The sequence below is a fragment of the Hemicordylus capensis genome, chromosome 2 (genome assembly GCF_027244095.1).
Source record: "Hemicordylus capensis ecotype Gifberg chromosome 2, rHemCap1.1.pri, whole genome shotgun sequence".
Taxonomy (NCBI): domain Eukaryota; kingdom Metazoa; phylum Chordata; class Lepidosauria; order Squamata; family Cordylidae; genus Hemicordylus; species Hemicordylus capensis.
Window position 1 is genome coordinate 246574944 of NC_069658.1, and position 16610 is coordinate 246591553.

The 16610-nt window shown below is 46.5% G+C and overlaps 1 protein-coding gene across 7 annotated transcripts; it reads right to left on the bottom strand.

Moving 5' to 3' along the window:
- Positions 1-405: 405 nt before the first annotated feature.
- Positions 406-15907, bottom strand: LOC128342608 (oocyte zinc finger protein XlCOF22-like). Of its 7 annotated transcripts, XM_053290110.1 has the most exons (7): positions 13845-13998; positions 11503-11885; positions 10923-11105; positions 7360-8110; positions 5310-5421; positions 3574-3702; positions 406-2452 (listed from the first exon to the last, which is right to left on the bottom strand). In XM_053290110.1, the coding sequence occupies exons 4-7, from the start codon at positions 8065-8067 to the stop codon at positions 1299-1301; spliced, it is 2103 nt and encodes a 700-aa protein (XP_053146085.1). In that variant the 5' UTR covers positions 8068-8110; positions 10923-11105; positions 11503-11885; positions 13845-13998; the 3' UTR covers positions 406-1298. The 7 variants fall into 7 exon arrangements, with proteins under 7 accessions (XP_053146085.1, XP_053146087.1, XP_053146089.1 ...); XM_053290112.1 differs by lacking the exons at positions 11503-11885; positions 13845-13998 and adding an exon at positions 15773-15907; XM_053290114.1 differs by lacking the exons at positions 11503-11885; positions 13845-13998 and adding an exon at positions 14275-14345.
- Positions 15908-16610: the final 703 nt, after the last annotated feature.

Consider the following 16610-nt stretch of genomic DNA (forward strand, 5'->3'; position numbering starts at 1 on the left):
CCCTGCCAGAGTTGTTCAATTATGTTTGTGGGGAATACAAAAGGTTGCCACACTGGTGTAGCCAATGTGACAACTCCTCACTGGCTACACTGTGTTTAAATACACAAGAGTGGGGGGACGCTTTCATGAACACTCTGAACAATTCTAAAGCTGGTTTCCTCCCAATAAATGGAAATCTCTGTCTTTAAACATGCTTCAGTGTTACTAGTCCTCAGGAAGATCAAACCTGAACTTGGTAAGGGGCCTTATGGACAGTGATTTCAAACAAGCAGTTGAGAACCACTTTAAGTCCCAATGTGAAGTCTCTTGGGCTTTTGGGAGATCTTCTCACTGGGAAGAGGAACTTCAAGAGAGAGAGAGAGTCCCAAACATCTACAACAGACTAAAGAACACATCCTTTGGTGAAACTTTTAACATTTTATTGTTTACAAACCTTCAAGCAGGTGCATTTGCAATATAGAGGACTTTGAGTCTTCTGTATTACATACAAGAGAAAGCCTGCTCCTTCCTTATCTAACAGGTGAAATCGAAAACATGTCAACTTATTAGAAAGCAAATAAAGAAATTATTAGTTATTATTAATATGAATATTTATATACCACTTTTCAACAAAAAAGAAAGCTCTCAAAGCGGTCTACAGAGCAAAAGGAATAAGAAAATGGTGCCCTGTCCCAAAGCGGCTCACAGTCAAAAGAGGGGAGACACCAGCAATAGCCACTGGGAGAAATGCTAGGCTGGGCTGAATACGGACAGTTGCTCCCCTCCTGCGAAAGATAAGAGAGCCACCACTTTAGAAAGTGTCTCTTTGCCCAGTTCCAAGAGTAATCAACTCCTTACCCCCAAAGGGATATACAATCTAGAAAGAAACACAAGGGAGACACCAGTAGCAGTCACTGGGAAGGATGAGATGCTGGGCTATAAACAGGGACAGTGGCTCTCCCCCTGCTAAAGATAAGAGAGCTGCCACTTTAAAGGATATCTCTTTGCCCAGGTAGGAGGGTCATTCATTCCCTGTCCCAAGGGGCTCGTTATCTAGAAAGAGACACATGGGAGACACCAACTTCTACTCCTCATCACTTGACTTGTTTGTATCAAACAATGATCACAAAACAGGAGCATACCCAGCTCCCGAAAATGGGTAAGACTCATCTCCTGCCCAGTTGATGGTCCTGTGAACTGCCCTCCCGTCTCGCATTTGGGTAAACAGGGTAGTTCTTCTGTCCATGGGCAAAACTGTCTTTGTGTGATTTATCTATCCTGTAGGTGAATGCCTGCATAAAGTCCTTTCCACAATCCAATTATTTACAGTGTTTTACCTCCGGGCAGGTCCTGTGATGCGAAGTGAGGCTTGACTTGCCAATGAAGCTCTTCCCGCACCTCAGGCATTGATAGGGCTTCTCTCCTGTGTGGATTCTTTGATGCAAAGTGAGGTTGGAGCCCTGCCTGAAGCACTTGCCACACTCCAGACACCGATACGGTTTCTCCCCTGTGTGGATTCTTTGGTGCAGAACGAGATGGTCTCCCCGCCTGAAGGTCTTGCCGCACTCCAGGCACACGTACGGCCTCACATCAGTGTGCGTGCGCTGATGCTCAATCAAGCACGCTCTTGAGCTGAAGCTCTTGCGACACTCAGAGCATCTGGAAGGCTTTTTGGCTTCGTGGATTCTCTGGTGCGAAATAAGTTCTTGTTTGCTGATGAACCTCTTGTCACACTCCAGGCATTTGTAGGGCTTCTCCCCCGTGTGGATCCTCCGGTGGAACGTGAACTGGGTGCTTGTGCGGAAGCTCTTGCCACACTCCATGCAGTGGTAAGGTTTCTCCCCCGTGTGGATTCTTTGATGCAGAACGAGATGGTCTTTCCGCCTGAAGGTCTTGCTGCACTCCAGGCACATGTACGGCTTCGCGTCAGTGTGCGTGCACTGATGCTCAATCAAGCACGCGCTTGAGCTGAAGCTCTTGCGACACTTAGTGCATCTGTAAGACTTTTCGCCTCCATGGATTCTCTGATGCGAAATAAGGGCCGGTTTGCTGCTGCACCTCTTGTCACACTCCAGGCATTTGTAGGGCTTCTCCCTCATGTGGATCCTCCGGTGCAGTGTGAGCTGGGTGCTTGTGTGGAAGCTCTTGCCACACTCCACGCAGTGGTAATGTTTTTCTCCTGTGTGGACTCTCTGATGTTTCCTTAGCCCTGCTGTAGATGCAAAGCCTTTCCCACACCCTTGGCACTTTCTCTTTGCCTTCTGTATTTTCTGTTGGCCTGGAGTTTCATGACAACTTTTGACCTGGCAAACAACCCATGCATTCCCCCTGTTCTCCTTTGCTTCTGCTGTTTTTTCCTGCTGTGTCTTGGGTCCATTTGGATTCCTGGAGTCCTCCTCCACTTCTGGATCGTCAGTTCCTTCTGCAGAAATCTCACAGGGTTCTGCCTCATCCTCATGCTCACACACAAACCCTGCAGGCACAAAGGGCAATTGTTCATTTGACCATGAAATTTGAAATAATAATAGGGGTGAGAGAAGCTGATAGGGCTAGGAAAGAAAAACTAGGGGGGTGCGTGGACCGTTTTCCGTGGTTCAGTCCAAATTTGGACTAACCGGTTCACCAGTTCAATCAGCTATGTGAATAAGACGTTGCTTGTAATACAAGGGATAAAGCTGAGGGTGGCTGGTGAGGGCAGGCAGCCCTGGTGGTGGGTGAGGAACCTTTAAGAGTAAATGTTACGGTCTTGGCACATGCGGAGAACATGTGAGTGAGTGCTGGGCTGACAGCTGGGTCTCCACCACATAGCTGGGCTGCTGTGGGGAGCGACACTGCGGCTGCAGCTTCCAGGTGAGCTGCCAACACTTCATTTACCTTAAAAGTGCTTTGTTCTCGCTGCCCCTGCCATACCTACACTCACTAGCCACCTAAGTTTTATCAACCCCTTTATTACAAGAAACTGCTTTATCCCCTTTATCGCAAGCAACTTGTTACATAAACATAGCCGCTCAAACTGGCAAACCAGTTCGCCATGAACTGGGCTGGATCCGGTTCAATCTGTCTTTCCTGAAGGCTGGTCCAGTTCACAGTCAAACAGCCTGATTGACAGTGAACCAGCTGGCTATCCAACTGTTGAACCAGTGAACCAGTTGGCTATCAAACTGCACACCCCTAAGAAAGACTACTTTCTGAAACCCTGGAGAGCTACTGCCAGTCAGTGTAGACAATACTGAGCTAGATGGACCAATGGTCTGACTCAGTAGAAGTCAGATTCATATGTTCATCAGGAGCCTCCTTAGCTCAGTGGTGGAGCACCTGTTTTGTATGGAAGAGCTGGGAAAGGCCCCTACCTGAAACCCAGAAGAGGTGCTGCCAGACAATGTAGACAGTGCTGCCCGAGGCGGACCATGAGTCTGACTCGGTCTAAGGCAGCTTCACCTAAGCGTACTGATGTTTCTTTTTTAGACTGTGAGCTATTTGGGGACAGGGAGCCATTTTATTTATTTATTTATTTATTTAAATCTATGTAAACCACTTTGGGAACTTTTGTTGAAAAGCAGTATATAAATATTTGTCAAATCATATCGTACTCACTCTCAGCCAGCTCCGTCAGGATGGAAATATTCTCTCGGAATCCTCCTAGTGAACTTTCCAATGTTTCTTCTGAAGGAAGGCCTTCCAGCAGGAAGTTCTCCACCACAGTTTCTCTTATGCTTTCAGCTTCTATGGGAGAGAAAAAGAGAGATCCTTGTTCGAAGTAGAGAAGAAAACTTGGAGGGAAGAAAAGGAAGTAAAAAGGAATACAAGGAGATCAAGACAAAGGGCTGGTTTAGTTGACCTAACAAACTGTGGTTTGCTGGATCAGCCTAAACCCATGCACGTCTCCCTTACCTGCTCTGCTTGCACACTGCAGACAGGTGTCACTGTGAACATTAACTAGGCAGGACAAACAGCTTTGGGAGCTCTGTGCACCCCTGATTTTTGGTCAAGTGTGAGTTCAAAGCTAGGTTGGAGGCAGGGAAGGTGATTCTATAAATATTCATTGTATTCGTATTATATGGGAGCCTATTAATAAATTGAATTATTAACAATAATAATATTATACACAGGCTCCGAGGGCTTTTCTTCCCGCCTTGGCAATATGCTTTGTAAAAGTGCTTTTCTTCCTGCCTTGGCCAATGCTGTGGGGGCAATGCCAAACCTCTTTAGTTTTTATAGTTCTCTGCTTTTAAAATAACTTTTCATTTGAATTATTTTTTTAAATTGTAATTTTAAATGTGGTTTTGCCTGAACTTGTTAAACATAAATTGGGTTAACTCTATTAGTCTTATTTTACATTCTTTCTTTTGAGTAATGTTCTGAGCTGCCCCAAGCAGCAGTGTTCTGGAGGGGCGGAGTATACATATTTTAAATAATTAATAAATTAATAATACAATGCCAAGAACAAATAGCTTAGCCTTTCTTCCTAGGGTAAAAGCTCTAGGTCCCTACTCCTTTGGGTCCTTTCCCCTGCCCTTCTAGGTCTGAACCAACCATGTAAATCTTACCTTCGGAGAGTATATTAAGACCCCCGGACTCCACCCTGGAGAAGACCACTCGGAGGTCCTCCAGGAGCCAAGACCCCCAGGCCACAAGGAAAGCCCCTGGATCACACAGACCCTGAGCAGCCATCAGCTGTGGCCTCTCCTCGGACCCAGTGCCCCTTCACCACCAAAAATGGCTCCTGTCCCCTCCCTAGAATGCCCTCCACTGCTCCCGGGACCCCAGATGTAGAGGCAATGCTGGGCTAGGGCCTGCGAACTCCAACATGGGAGGCAAAGTGTTTCCCTCCCAATGCTTGGGCTTCCATCCTAATGGGGTGGGTTGTACAGTCTGATCTACGATCGTAATAAAGTTTATCTATCTATCTTGGGCTTCCATCCTAATGGGCCTCTTCAGGAAGAGGGTTAGGCCGACTGAGGCACCTGCTTGGAATCAAGGCCAGCCTGAGCTCCAGGGAGAAGGGGGAAAGTCCTGGCTTCGACATCCCCGCTTTATTTGCAGCCAGCCTTTGCTGGATCGACAGCCATTTCTTTGCTGCTGCCTTACTCGATCGGGGTAGCAACATGAACTTGCTGGGTGGTCTTTAGTAAACCATTCTTGCCTCCCCTCACCTACAATTCGGGGATAAATTTACAGGGCTGCTCAACTTCGGCCCTCCTGCAGATGTTGGCCTACAATTCCCATAATCCCTGGCTCTCGGCCACTGTGGCTGGGGATGATGGGAGTTGTAGTTCAAAAACAGCGGGAGGGCCTAAGTCGAGCAGGTCTGGATAACACGAGGGACTCACCATTGCCTTCTTCACCCTCCTGCTTGGGCTCCCCACGCAGCCACCTCCTCCTGGAGTCACGCTCTGGAGTCTGCTCTTGCTCAGAGGGTGGGGCAGCCGATAACGGCAGGGCCTGGAATGGCAACGAAGAGGGCTTTCTTTCAGCAGGGAGGGACAGGGCTGCTGGGGGAGCAACAGGGAATGGGACAGCAAGAAGGAAGAGCCTGGCTGTCTCCCCGCCACTGCCTCAGTACTACGCTGAAGGGCAGCAGCTCTCCAGAGTTTCAGCCCAGGCAGGAATCTACTACACTGACTGGCAGCAGCTCTCCTCATGGGAGAGCATGACTTGTCCCCTTAGCTAAGAAGGGTCCACCCTGGTTACAATTGAATGGGAGACTAGAAGTGTGAGCTCTGTAAGATATTCCCCTTGGGGGATGGAGTGACTCTGGGAAGAGCAGAAGGTTCCAAGTTCCCTCCCTGGCTTCTCCAAGCAGAGGCATATCTAGGGAAAATAGCGCCTAGGGCAAACACTGAAATTGCACCCCCTGTCCAAGCATCTGACACCCATCTTTCAGATAACTTTACCATAATATCAGCTGAAAAATACAAGTCAAGCTCGTTAATCTTTTAATATTTCAAAAACTATTTAGCAGTGGACTTAGCCGGACCAAAAAATGCTGGAAAACTACAAATTTCTGTGTGTGGGGGCTCATGAAATACCCAAATACTATGTGGAGGTGTACTTGGAAAACTAAACAGAAGTGCCTGTCTAATTCTCTACTATGCATTGTAGCATCACCATTACATAAGTTTTTAAAATCAATGGAGAATTTGACTTTTCCCAGATACTCTGTAAATAATTAAAGGATATGCAGAGTAAACTGTGTCACTGCATGGAATATATTCTAGTCTTTCAGAAAGACAGTTAAAATGAGAGAAAGAGAGCAAGAAACTCCCAGTGGGCCTTAATATTAAGGGTTTCACACTGATTCAAAGACAAACTCACCATTAATAGCCATATTAGCAAGACATCACATTTAACTCACTTATCACAAGAAGCAAAGTAAGAGCAAATGAATACAATCCTAGCTCTTAAGCGTCAGCTCAGTATTCACAAGCCCTGATTCTCTGTACATAGAGACAATCTGAATATGTGTACAGTGTCCTATATTATATTATTATTATTATTATTACCCGTAGCCCCTTTTGGGGGCTTCCTAAAGGCTGGGGGGGTTTGCAAAGATTCCCCCTCACCCCGCTGGCTTCTAGGGCCTCGCAGGGACCATTTGAGCATGTGCAGTGGCCATTTTTAAAAATAATCTTTTTTTTTTTTAAAGGCCACTGAAAACAAAATGGCCACCGTGCATGCTCAAATGGCCTCTGCAAAGCCTGGCATGACCTAGAGCCTCACAGAGGCCATTTGAGCATGCACAGTGGCCATTTTGTTTTTGGCAGCCATTTTTTGGCAGCCCCCCCTTCAAGTGGCGCCAGGGGCACGTGCCCTGCCTGCCCTACCCCTAGATACGCCCCTGTCTCCAAGATAGGGCTGAGAGAGATTCCTGCGTGCAACCTTGGAGAAGCCACTACCAGTCTGCGAAGACAATACTGAGCTAGATAGACCAATGGTCTGACTCAGTATATGGCAGCTTCCTATGGTCTTATGTTCCTCTGCAGGGGTACAGAGTTTCAGCCAGGAGTGTACACTGACTGGCATCAGCAATCCAGGATTTCATGGAAGAGATTTTCTCAACCCTAAGCAGAGCTGGAACCTGGAATGTTCTGCCTGTGCTCTACCACTCATGCTCCTAATGAATGTCTTGCCTTATACTGAATCGGAGCCTTGGTCCATCTAGCTCAGTGTGGTCTACATTAAGTGGTAGCAACTGTTCAGCATGGTTCACTCCCAGGCATCTCAAGGCAAAGCTAGGGAGACTCCTGCCTGAAACTCTGGAGAACCACTACCAGCCACTGTGGTAGTAGACAATACTGAAACAGATGGATCAAAGGCCTGACTCATTCGAGGGCTGCTTCCTCTGTCCCGCACAGGAACAACATTGTGAAGCAGTCTCACCTGGTTTTCCTGTCTCTCGGCCGTTCGCTGTCTCAGTAGGAAATCTTCAGCCAGGGTTACTGCCTGGGAACAGGTCTCTGGGCCATGTTCCCTCACCCAGCTCTGGATCTCTGGGGGAAGAATGGCCAGGAATTGCTCCAGGATCAGCAGCTCCAGGATCTGCTCCTTGGAGTATCTCTCGACCTTCAGCCACCCATGGCAAAGCTCTTGCAGTCTCCTGTAAGCCCCTCTGGGCCCCTCGGCCTCTTGGTAGCAGAAACGCCGGAAGTGTTGACGTTGCTTCTCCCTTCTCATGATGTCTCCTCGCAAGATGGCTGCCTTCACCTTCCCATAATCCCATCTATCTTCAGCATCCAGCCTGCTAAAGGCCTGCTCCGCTTCTCCACTGAGGGCTGGCAGGAGTCGAGTTGCCCACACTTCTCTGGGCCACTGACAGGATTCGGCCACTTGCTCAAAGGAAGCCAGGAAAGTGGTAGCGTCATTCCATGGGGCAGGTTCCTCTGGGAACTGTGGGGCTCCCAAGCCGGCGTGAGGGGATTCCAGGAACTCCTGCCATTGTGCGTCCCAGTGTAGAAGCGTCCCTTCATCTGATTCCCGTTTAACCTCTTCCCCAGTACTCTGAACCTGGATAAGATGAGGGGTTTCTCCTGTTCTTCCTGATCCCTCCCCTAAGGTAAGGGCGATGGGGTCTTGCTCCTCTATTTTCATTGTTATGTGACCTCACAAAGATAACACGGCAGGACCAAGAACTCTAGAAGAAATGACAATGAAATAACTGGTGCGGTGTGCTTTTCCTTGGGGAACAGAGGGGAAAAGAACAAACACAAGTAAATAGCTAGCCTATTCCTGCTGTTGTTGCTATTTAGTTATATACTGATAGATAGGTAGATAGATAGATAGATAGATAGATAGATAGATATAGATATAGATATAGATATAGATAGTTATATAGATATAGTTATATATATGAAGAACCAAAGTTCCTGCAGCTCTCTTGTGTTCCTGCTTGGAGCTATCCGAGATTCCTGACCAGTGTTCTCTATAACAAGGATTCCCAGATTTTGCTGACTCCAACTCCTGTAATCCTCAGCCAAAGGCCTTTACAGCTGGCGGTGCTTCTGAATATCAGCTGCAGGAGAGCAACAGCAAGAAAGAGGGCATGCCTGTGGGACTCCCAGAGGCATCTTGTGGCGCACTGAGGAAAACAGAATGCTGGACTCGATAGGCCTTGGGCCTGATCTAACAAGGCTGTTCTTAGCAATATCTGGGAATCCCTGTTAAAGGGGAACACAGTTCCTGATCCCCTTGTAGCTAGCTGAGGTCTGTGCCCCTCACCCACCCCCATCCCTCCCCAAGCCAGATCTCTGAGGCACCAGATCCGTGCCTCAGTAGAGACCCTGGGCCTCAGTCTGGAAGAAGATACTTCTTCCATCTAAGTTTCAGCTGATGACTGTGCAGGAAGGGGCCTTCTTAGTGGTGGCCCCTGCCCTATGGAATCCCCTGCCACTAAAGCTTGCGCTGGCACCCACCTCAATGGTGTTCCCGAGCCAGTTAAAGACTTTGTTCTTTCATCAAGCCATTCCACGCCTCTCTTCATTTTGGAGCTCCTTCAGCCCTTCTGCAGATGTTGGACTACAACTCCCATCAGTCCTGACTACTAGTCACAGTTCCTGGGGATGATGGCAGTTGTAGTCCAACAACAGCTGGAGGGCTGAAGTTGTGCAACCTTACTTTAAATGCTCTCTTGGTGTTCATTTCTTCATCTGGTATGCTGTGTGTTTTGTCTGGGGTTTTTTTTTTTACGTGTTATCATCAACTTAACATTTTCATGGTTGTTTTAAAAGTAAGCTGCCTTAAATCTGTGTGGAGAAAAGCAGGGCAGAAATTTTCAAAATTAAAAAAAATAATAATAAATGTGCAAAAACCATGCAAATCATGTGTGCATTTGAACTTGTGTTTTTTCCATAGGTTATGTGAGTTGAACATAACATATGAACGGGGCTATTGGTTCTGTCTGAAATTCTGTGACCATTCGGGAAATAGTTTAGCAATATATCCAATTGTTGATCATTCCATTAAATATCAGTCACCATTAATTAAGTGTAGTAGCAAAATACAACCACCACCACCACCCACAGGGCAACTGTGCAAACTGAGGAGGTGGAACTATTAACAGAATTTTTGTTATGCAGATTCAAAAAAAATATTTTTTTTCATGTTATATATGTATACATGTTTTTATACAACCCCAAACCTATGTCTCTGGGTGGTTTACATTAAAACAACACAAATTAAAACAAAATTAAAATGTTAAAACATAAAAATCATTTAAAATGTAGCACAATGTTAAAAACTGTAAGTCTAAATAAAAGCCTGGGTGAACAGATGTGTCTTAACTGCCTTTTCAAAGTTGTCAGAGATGGGGAGGCTCTTATTTCCGCAAGGAGCACATTCCAAAGCCTCAAGGCAGTGATGGAGAAGGCCCCTCCCTGAGTAGCCACCAGGTCAGCCAGTTGCAACTGCCAACATTTATTTGCTACACTTCTTCTGAGGAGCCCAGAGTGGTGTACAGGGTTATGTTTATCCTCACAGCAACCCTGTGAGGTAGGTTAGGTTGAGAGATAAGAGTCATCAGGTGAGTCAGAGTCATCCGGTGAGTTTAATGGCTGAATAGGGATTTGAACTTGGGTCTCCCCAGTCCTAGTCCAACATGAGACCTTCTTGGGAATAACTGGTATTAGAGTTTTGGAACTACTTCTTCAGCAGGGTGCTGAACAGTTATGATTTCATTCTGGGGGAGGGCCAGGCAAGCCACTATTTTCTCTGCCTTCATCAAAGGTATAATATTTCTGGCCTATGATGTTCCAAGGAGCAGAGTCCATCCTCCACTGCAATCAGAAGGCGGAAGACTTGGGGGACAAGACTGGGAAGTTCCCACAATCCTGGACACACACACACACACACACACACACACACACACACACACACACGGCTTTGCCAGAACCCACTACACCAAGAGAACCTTGAAAGAGTTGAATCCAGTGCCCCTGCATGGTCCAAAAATAGGGCTTTGCCTCCTTCCTTCAACTTGGGAGACTCGAGTCCACCCAGTGCTCCTAGAGGCATGTCTGAAAAATGGCACAAGGTTCCTTCCAGAGAAAGGATGGGGACCAGTGTTGCCTGTAACAGGGATTCTCAGATTGTTGACTACAACTCCCATAAGCCCGCAGTGTTCCCTCTAATTTTTTTCATCTGTGAGCAGAATGAGTTTTGTTCTGGGCAGCAGTATCAAGGCAATGTGAGCACATGTGCATTCAGAATGGAGCCTTCCTGATTCAACTTGAGTGGGGTCTAAAATTAACTGAGCGGACATAAAATTGTGTGTGCACGCCTTAGAGGGAACACTGAATTCCAGCCAAAGGCCATTGTAGCTGAGGGATGCTGGGAGCTGTAGTCACCAACATCTGGGAATCCTGTCACTAGTGGGGACAAGCACTCTAACCAGCCAGCAACCTAGATAACTCCCCAGTAAACTACAGATCTTTGCTGGAGCAACATCTTACCTGCTCTGGTGTTAGGTTCCAGCTAAGTCTCTCCTGCCTCCCCTCGGAGCTGTCTGAGGTTCTGAGCCCTTTGCCTAACTCCTGTTTTCTCTCCGAGTTGTCCAAGGGCTAGATCCCCCACCGAGACTTTTGCCTTCACTCAGACCTGCTTCAGCTGGAATGTGGTTCCATCAAAGTCTCTGCCTGGAACAGGATAGATTACCAGTGAGACAATGAAGCATGCACTCATACCAGTGAGACAATGAAGCACAATACACTACAATGCTACAGAATCGCATATGAGTGGTGTTCAAAAAGTGCGTATTCTGACATATATGAACAACTCAGATCTGTGTGTTCTAATGTTTATTTTTCAGTGTCATCCCCCTTGACTGCAATACACTTGTTCCACCTGTGCCTCCATCCCTCTGGAAAAAAAATCTTTGTTCCAGTCGTCCATCAATAGCCATCATGACCTCAGAATCCCATGAACACTTCATCCCATGAAGGTGTCCCTTCATTCTTCAAAGCACATAAAAATCACTAGGGGCAAGGTCTGGGGAATAGGGAATTCAAACTGTCAAGATGGAATAGATGCTACCAACTGAGATGCCCATGGAGTCAGCAATTGTCCTGACTGCCATTCTCCTGTCCTGCATCATGAGATCACACACACTGTTGATGTTTTTCTGCATGGTGGATGTTGAGGGCCATCCTGTGCATTCTCCATCTCCACATGATTATCGGCCAAACCCGAATTCTCTCTGCCACTTCACAACGGTCAAATAGGTTAGTGCATTCTCCACCAGAGTTTGCTGCTTATCGGCATGAACCTCCTCAGGGACAGGTACTTTATCACTGGCCGGAGTTCAGATTTTTCCATTTTTCACAAATTTACCAATTTGCCTCAGAAGACCATTTGCAACAACAACAAGTTATACGCAGGAAGATGATATTGAGTGCCTTAACATGCAACAACATAATCTGCAAAAATAAAATAAAAATAAAATTGAACACTGTGGTTGAACACATGTGGGTGAGAATATGGACTTTTTGAACAACCCTCATAGGAGCAGTATCATTTTTTTCTCACAACTCACAAAACAGAGATAAAGTAAAGCAACAAGCAACTGTGATGGGAATCAGATGTCAGTCCCTGCTAACTGGGCAAAAAGCTACATAGAAACATAGGAAGCTGCCTTATACAGAGTCAGACCATTGGTCCATCTAGCTCAGTATTGTCTTCATAGACTGGCAGCAGTTTCTCCAAGGTTACAGGCAGGAGTCTTTCTCAGCCCTCTGGGACTCTTCCCAGAACAGCCCCATCCCCAAAGGGGAATATCCTAAGAGTGCTCATATGTAATCTCCCATTCAAATGCAAATCAAGGCAGACCCTGCTTAGCAAAGAGGACAATTAATGCTTACAAGACCTGCTCTCCTCCCAACATTCGAAGTTGTGATTCTCTTTATACTGTGGGCTCATTCTCAAGACCAAAATCAGGGTAGGGGGAACATCCATCCAGCCTCCAAGCCCCATGCACACTACCGAGAAAATGTCATATGTTGGCAAGAATCAAAGCAGGAGGAGAAGGAAGTCTGCTAGCTGTGATCTGGGTAGGATGGGAGCAGCCAACACACATTGTGCACCCAGCACTATATCACGGGTGGAGGAAAAGCACGTCCTGTGCTGTCCTATCTAGAATGACACATTATTTTAGCCATACAAATACAAAGGACAAGAGAGGTTACCCAGCAACAAGAAAGCAACAGTGAATCCTCTGTGCATTTTATGAGTAGGTTAAATACTTTCTCTGGGATGGAGAAAGAGACCCTAGTTAAAGAAAAATGGAGAAAATTTTGGGCTTGGCTTCTGGAGATGACCCCTCTGATTACTTAAGGGTTAGTTTGCTCTATTCTTTAAATTTAATTTATCTGGGGATTAATGAGATAACTGCGATATTCTATGCAATGTATTAGAATTCATATATCTATATGAATCTGAATGTGCTTTTTATATTTAATATGCGTAGGTTTGCTTTATTTTTATTTCATATTTTGTTTTTGGTACTCTATATTTTGTACATTGTAATTTATTCCATTTATGTGTGTAACATATTTTTATACCACCCAAAACTTATGACACTGTATTCTGTAATCCCTGTCTTATACAATACAGAGAATATGTCTCTGTATTGTATAAAACATTATGTCTCTGTAGTGTATAAGATTTGAGTATTTTGAATTTTAAGCAATAATATTTTTCTGTAGTAAATATTTATTCCTTGAAAAAGTTGTCCTATTCAAAACAGATTGTCCCACTCAGATTGGAGCTAGCAGACTATCACTTCCCCCTCCTTTTTTCTGGAAAAAACAATATACAGAGCCAGAATGGGATGAAAACCAGATTCAGGGTCCCCTCGATGGGCTGAATGCAGTGAGAAGGAACCACCTCTCAGGTGACTTCTTCCTAATGCCAAGGGGTGCTGGAGACCTCTGTATGGCTGGATGTTGGGAAAAAGCTTGGAGGGAGGGAGAATATTGGGGCGGGGAGGGGAGGTCTCCAGGAATCGCTTTGGTCAGAGTTGGCAGCCCCCTCATCTCCATCCATCCACATTCCCAGCAAAGCCCTTTGGGGATGCTTGAATGGGCCTTTTAGGACCGTCTCCCTCCCCACTTGGGGGTCTCCTGCTTGGGAGGCAGCCCCGCCATTCCCGAGGAGCTGCTGCCAGGAGCCCTCAACGTCCTGGAGTGGAGCTTCAAGGAAGCAGCTCCCCCCACGACGCCCACCAGCCGCCTCCCTCCCTGCCTCCGACCCCGACGCGCTGCTCCTCCTCCCAGCCCCTCTGCCTCCCCACTTTCCTACAGTCCGGACCCGCCTCTTCTTGCGCCTCTCCTCTCTGCAAGTGCTGCTGCCCTCGGATCGCGCCCCCGCCCGCGACTCACCCGGCCCCTCCAGCCACACGCCTTCCTCCTGCCCCCAGCACAGATCAGCACCACGCGCGTGGAGAGCCCTTTCCCCACACCTCTCTGGGGAGGCTAATTAGGCATGCATGTTCAAAAGGCAGATTCTGGGGGAGGAGCCAAGCCAGGAAGGGGATGCCCCAGATCACATCCTGCCCCCACCCCCACCTTGGATCAGGGTTGGGGCCTTGCTAGGAATCTCTAGCCCTTGCTGCTTAACCCTTTGTGCACCGCTCTCTCAGAAGAGAGGACTTGCTGAATATGCAGGTTCAGTCTGGTGTGAGTCGGTGGAGCGTGGCTGGCTGGCTGCTTGCTCGCTCTCCTGCATGCTCATCTCTAGGCCTGGGAGTCCCACCCCCCAGCTGTGCATTGATTTGCTGAAGGCATTTCAGTTTCAGGCTAGTTGCCTTACTTAAGGAATAAATAAACGCCATTGATGCTCAGCTGTTACGACTGCAGTCCTTATTTAGGGGAGCTGCTGGGTGCCACCGCTCAAAGGATCGTGGGAAATGTAGTTCGTCGCAGGAAGACAGACACAGCCTGAAAACAGGAAGTTACAGAGAGGCTTGCCAATGCTGAAGATTCTTTCTTCGCCTTCCCCGATATTTTTCAGATTAAAACTCCAGGATTGCTTTCGAGAGTCAGCTGGAGATGGATGCCGATATTCCGGGAGACTTCAGGCCAATCCTGGTTGGCACTGGCAACCCTACATATAGTGGCTGACCATTTCTGACTAAATTACTAAATCACGGGAGTTCCATTGAAAAAAATAGGACAAGTTAGTCATGACAAGTTATGACTAACTGGTCTCATTAATTTTAATGTAACTTCCATTTATTTAGTTAAACAAATAACTCAGTGGGTTAATTAATTAATTAATTAATTAATTAATTAATTGACCCATTGAGTTATTAGTTTAATACTAATAATTTAGTCATTATTAACTTGTCCAGTTAATTTCAGTGGGACTTCGGTTGAGTAATTTAGTCAGGATGTCAGCCAATATTTTATTTCATTTCTATATGAAGGAAACCAGGTCAGCTTTCTTTCCCTGTCAGGTTTTTCACTTTTATCAGGATCCCATTTTCCCTTGTATTTGGTACGATTTCTATTTTACACGGTTTCCCCTTGAATATGGATGAGGCAGAGCAGCTACCAAGCGTATCTACAAGCACCTGGAGTTAACCCATTCATTTTTGGCCCTGCTCCTCTGCATTTTAAGAGCAACTTAACAGGCAGAAGCTCAACAGGGAAAGCTTTCCACACTGTTCATCTGCATGCCAAGAAAAATGGCTTCCTCCATTTTTCTGCATAATAATAGAATCATAGAATTTTAGACCTGGAAGGGACTTTGGAGGCCTTCTAGACCAACCCTCTGCTCAGACCATGGAAACTGCCACAGTGTCCCTGACAAATGGCCATCCAGCCTCTGTTTGAAACCCTCCAGCAACTCCCTATGTTCTAATTGGGGAAGCAGGCTGCTATATACTTGATAGAGGAAACCCAGATTAACTTGCATCGGACTTCGCAAGCACGTGTAATTTAGGGTCTTGCCCTGCTGTAGCAAGGCCATTGAACCTGGGGGTTTGCTCCATTCTGAAGGCCTGCCCCTGAAAGAGTCCCTCTCTGCTGTTGCAGGTGGCATTTGAGGAAGCAGTTGTGAGTTGCTCTGAGGCAGGCCAGGCTCTGGCTGAAGTTGAGCAGAGGCAGCTGTGCACAGGGACCAAGCAGGAAGATGTCGACGGGGAGGTCAGCCCCTTGGGTAAGAAGGGAGTGTGGGTGCCTTTTGATAGCTGGATTGTTGGGTACACAAGACAGTAGGCCTCAGTGTTGGGATATCCAATTCCCACAAATGCGACTCCGACCCCATCCCCGCTGCAGCTTAGAGGCCAGCTCCACACAATACCTACAGTTTCCAGCACCAGGATATCCTCTTGTATACGATGGTGTTTCTCAGCCCTTTTAGTAGCAGGTTCCCACTAACCAGTGTTCCCTTTACCAGGGAATCCCGGATGGTGCTGACTACATCTCCCATCATCTCCAGCTGAAATGGCCTTTGGCTGGCGATGATGGAGTTTGCCCAGGAATCTCTCTTACATGGAACACTGCCCTTAGCTTCTAAAAAAAAAGTAAGTAGTATAGTACTTACATCTTAATAATTTAAGTTAATAATTTAAACAGTATTTCCATTTAATCTATTTTATTTATTTATTTTTATTTATTTAACATATTTTTATACTGCCCAAAACTTACATCTTACTACTTGTACTTCAAGTACTTGCATCTTGATAATGTAAGTTAATAATTTAAACAGTATCTCAATTTTCCAGTGGATATTCTCTTTAGATTGAGTAATGTGTGCCAGGATGTGAGAAATCAACTTGTGGAATTCTCTGCCACAAGATGTGGTGACAGCCAACAACCTGGATGGCTTTAAGAGGAGTTTGGATAACTTCATGGAGGAGAGGTCAACCATCGGCTACTAGTTGGAGGGCTAACGGCCACCTCCAGCCTCAAAGGCAGGAGGCCTCTAAGTACCAGTTGCAGGGGAGTAACAGCAGGAGAGAGGGCATGCCCTCAACTGTCCTGCCTGTGGCTTCCAGCAGCATCTGGTGGGCCACCGTGTGAAACAGGACGCTGGACTAGATGGGCCTTCCGCCTGATCCAGCAGGGCTGTTCTTCTGTTCTTATGTAGGTGTTGGAAGGAGGGCTGTGTATATAGGGTCATGATATGACAGATGTCGGATC